A 4,737-nucleotide genomic window follows, 5' to 3' on the forward strand; every position below is an offset into this window, starting at 1 on the left:
ATAAATTCAGAGAGAGGTTTAAAACATATATGTGATGTAATTGTACATAGAGTACTAATTTAAATGACGTGTGTAAGGGTTACTTAATCTATATTAATATTGTTATTATATTACTAATTAATATGAATAACATAAAATAGTACAATTAATTATTATTACACATACATATATGTTCTTATATAGTTAACTTCATTAACAACTTTCGGGCATTAAATGCTGATACCCTAAATTCATCTTATGCCACAGATCAATTTAATTGTTCAATCTCTTTTAATACATATCCTGGCTACATATATAGCATAAAAATTAAAAGGGAAACAGAAGAGGAGAAAAAAAGAACAGAAAAAGGGAGAAATCCCAAAGCAGTACTCGACACATGCAGTTGACCAGAGACCACATGAGATACTGTTTTTTTTTTTTTTTTTTACCTAATATATATATATATATATAAATAAGAATATTAGAGTTGGTTGTAGCTAATTAAGTACCTAATAAAGTCATCAATGAGTGGGAGATAACATGACAGATGTTGATCGGAGTGAAAGAAACAGAGATAAAATAGAGTCATAATAATTGGATTAAATTAATATTGGAGAGGCTTGAAATGGACCATTGTCTTATATGTCTAATAATTAGCCCTTTCGGAGCCTTAATTAATATTGGGTGGTTCTTGAGAGAAACACCCACTACAGTACATGGCATGCAAAAAGAAAAAAAAAGTTTAATATTAATATTCTGAACGAACTTTCAAGGAGTGTGAAAGTTAGCTTGAGAGGAAGCAGCCAGGACCCCTCTGGAAGGGCAGGTAGGTGGCTTGCATTATTATTTTCAATCACTTCTTCAATTTTTCTAAACTTCACCCATTTTGTCTTCCTAATAGCTTCAAAGTCCAATTACACGTACGATCGTATTGAAAGTTGGCTACGAATTCGTGAAAATAATTCATTTATATCTGTTGCATAAACTTTAAAATATATATATATATATATTATAATAACAACTGCATTTTCTTAACTAACAACTCGTGTTTATAAGAACGTTATTATTATTATTATGATTAATATAAAATTTTATTGTAATTATATAATTAAAGACTTGGTGAAGTCATAAATTTTATTTATATAATATTACCCAATTTTGGGGGGCAAGATTAGAAGTTAAAATTAACATTGAATGCAAACAATTACATGTGATAGGTAGAGACGTCATAGAAATGGACCCCTAATAATCTGTCATATTTATAATTTTATGTTTTCATAGGTTAATAATTTAGAACGGTGGAGTACTGGGTCTAGGTGGAGAGTCCATACTCACACAGATAATATATATCAAACCTTTCTAGGATTCTTGGAAGCAGTATATATAGGAGTTACTTTTACACTCTTGCAGGCAGAAAGTCTCTCTCTTTCCGGCTTGGACGGAAACCCAGTGTTTCCTGAGAGAGAGAGAGAGAGAGAGAAATGGGTAGAAGCCCTTGTTGTTCAAAAGAAGGATTAAACAGAGGGGCATGGACAGCCATGGAAGACAAGATTCTCACTGATTACATTAAAGCCAATGGCGAAGGAAAATGGAGGAACCTTCCCAAGAGAGCAGGTACGTAGAGCTAGCTAGCTTAGATGGGAAGAGAAAATTTTCTTTCTGTTACTTTTGAGGGAAAAGAAAATGAGAAAAAAAACAAGCTGAGTGGGCTTCAATATATATATATATATGTAGTGTTTGACTCGTGAATGAATGAATTTGTGCAGGTCTCAAGAGATGCGGAAAGAGTTGCAGGCTGCGATGGCTGAATTACCTAAGACCTGATATTAAGAGAGGGAACATTACCAACGATGAAGAAGACCTCATCATCAGGCTTCACAGGCTCCTTGGGAACAGGTAATTAACTCTTCATTAATTCATTAATATTAATTAATTTCTTCCATTATTTCAATTGCAAGCTGTGTTTAATACTAGCTAATGGCACCACAAATCTTGCAATTACCATCCTGCATTGCCACTTTTGAAATAATTATCTGCCTTGAAAGCTCAGAACTCATGGCTATACATATATAATGCATACCCACATATATAATTAGAAATAAAAACATGAGATTTTGTTATCATCGTAGGAATTGAGCAGCAGTAGAGTAAAAAATTGTTGTATCGATGAGAGCACTAGATTGGAGGCGGGGTCATCGTCATTTGACAGTTTAGGTGTAAAAATGAGGACGATATGGCTCCTAATAACGTGTTACAATTTAATGCAAAGTTTGAATAAATCAATGAATAATTATAGGCCTCCTGTGTTGCTGTCTCAAAACAAAACACGACTTTGACTTGCTAAGCTAGCCTGCTTTTCTAACGTACGGAAACAGCTTTGGCGAACCACGTAAATTCACCATAAATAAGGAGAGGATGAAATAAGTGAAGTGGGGTGTGAAAAGTTAGCCAAAAAAATAGAATTCTGGCTCCACAATCTACAGGACCCCTCATGCTTTTAACAATGATGTGCCCAATAATTGCGTCGGAATAATCTATGTTTGTTTGATATCACGAGTTTTAGACTGGTTGTTGCCATGGCAAAAGCATTTACTTGTTTGATTTTACTTGCACAGATGGTCTCTGATTGCGGGAAGGCTCCCAGGGCGAACAGACAATGAAATAAAGAACTACTGGAACACGAATATCGGGAAGAAGGTGCAAGGCCACCCGAGCGCCATGTCCAACCGGAAGCCGAAGGGAAAGCCGGTGGCCGGAAAAGAGCTGCGAGGCCATGCCGTGTCCGACGCCGCCATGGACTCCTGCGTGGTCCGGACCAAGGCGTCGAGATGCACCAAGGTTTTCATCACCGACCCAGACCCCCAGCACGGTGCCAGTACTTTCCCGGGCGACCACCAGCCTGGCCCGGTGGCGGGATCCGAGCCTGCGAACGAGGCCCCTGCAGGGCCGGCGAACGCCATGCAAGACAACGGCGGGTCCGGCTGCGATCAGTTCATGATGATGAACTTCGAAGTGGACGACAAGTTCTTGTCCGATTTTCTCAACACTGATTTCGCTCCACTCTCTGAGTTTGATCAAACGGGCGGGTTGGAACTAGATGGCAACATCAATGATACGAACACGAGCTCCTCGTCGCCGGAAAATTCCGACCAAACCCTACTTCTGTCCGATGATAAGCTGTTCAATGACTCCGATTTCCAGTTTCTTGATCCGGCCAGCATGGACTGGCTTCAAGAACAGCAAAAGATAAGGGGCCTAAATTAAAACTTCATTGCAAACAGTAATTAAGTTAAATAATTAGATGTTACTTAAACTAATTAATTGGCCCTACCTAGCTAGCTGCTTGTATATATTTGGTCTGATCATGGGTTGCCCTTCTTAATAAGAAAGAATTAATCCCTGTTATCCATCATCATCCTCATGAGCTTAATTAAATAATATATTTATATATATATAATTTATGAACTTTTGATGGCGGGTACACATGCCAAAATCTCTTAGATTTTTGAAAAATGAGAAAATAAGATTTGGTTATTTGTTTTCATTTTAAAAATTTTGATAAATAAGCAATTAATTAGAAGCGAGATTTTTCACTTCATTTTTATTTTTATTTCTTTTTCTATGATCCCGATCACTTGTTCTACCACCTCCCCACGTGTGGGAGACAACACAAACAAAATTCTAATATAGTAGAAGTTATTGATTCCCCATCAAATCTAAATTAAAACAAAACATACTGTCACTAGTTGATTTATAGTCAATACAGGCAAATGTCATGTTTGGCAATGTTAGGAATGAGTTAAAAATAATATAAAAAGTTACGAGTCGAGACAAATTAAGCCTGTGGTTTGAGGACATCATAAGACTAAATAGTATAAATGGTCACTTAACATTATACTAAGATATAAAAATATTATTGAACTTCAAGATATAGCCAAAAGATTAATGAATTTTAATTTAATATACAATTTTATAATTATCGTGAATCAGTTATCGTTAAAAGAGGTTAACAAGACGTTAATATGATTAGTAATATGGACGATTATATAACACAAATAATTGTTAAACTTTGCATAAAAATATAAAATGATCAGGAAATTTTATACTAAAATATTAATATTTTATTAAACTTTTTTAAAAGAAATTTGGAATTCCCTTGTAAGAACTATTGTTTTAAAAATCGGACCGGACCGGCCGGTCGGACCCGAAAAATCGGGAACCGGTGGTCTATCCGATCCGATTTGACATAAAAAATCAAATCTTCTTAAACTCGATTAAAATCGGTCAAAATCCGATCGAAACGATGAACCGGATTGACCCCGATTTTTCACACTTATTTTTAAATTCTTAATTTTTAATTAATTTTTTAACAACATATATAACAATTATATATAAAATATTAGTTGTATATTAGTTAATAATAGCATTTCTCATGATAATATATAGAATATTAGTATTTCAAATATATATATTATTTAATTATAAAATATATATATAACATCATCCGATCGAACCACTCCGATCTAATCGATCGGACCAATTGACTCGTGATCCAATTAATAGGCCGAATTACTCTCCGGTCCAGTTTTTGAAACATTGGTAAGAACTGGAAATGCTGGCTAGAAAGGCACACGTGGGTCCCTTATATTTCGTACAACTATTTGCTTTGATACTTATGTTACAACGAGTCATGCGTTATATAATCGAATGGTTGTTAATTAGATACACAAGAGTCTGATTCACGTGCTTAAGACTCTC

The 4,737-nt window shown here is 35.2% G+C and overlaps 1 protein-coding gene across 1 annotated transcript; it reads left to right on the forward strand.

The window, feature by feature from the left end:
- Nucleotides 1–1,351: 1,351 nt before the first annotated feature.
- On the forward strand, nt 1,352–3,394 carry LOC127793910 (transcription factor MYB1-like). Its single transcript, XM_052324690.1, has 3 exons — nt 1,352–1,593; nt 1,746–1,875; nt 2,595–3,394. Exons 1-3 carry the CDS (start codon nt 1,461–1,463, stop codon nt 3,241–3,243), a joined length of 912 nt encoding a protein of 303 aa, XP_052180650.1. The 5' UTR covers nt 1,352–1,460; the 3' UTR covers nt 3,244–3,394.
- Nucleotides 3,395–4,737: the final 1,343 nt, after the last annotated feature.

The sequence above is a fragment of the Diospyros lotus genome, chromosome 2 (genome assembly GCF_014633365.1).
Source record: "Diospyros lotus cultivar Yz01 chromosome 2, ASM1463336v1, whole genome shotgun sequence".
Lineage (NCBI taxonomy): Eukaryota > Viridiplantae > Streptophyta > Magnoliopsida > Ericales > Ebenaceae > Diospyros > Diospyros lotus.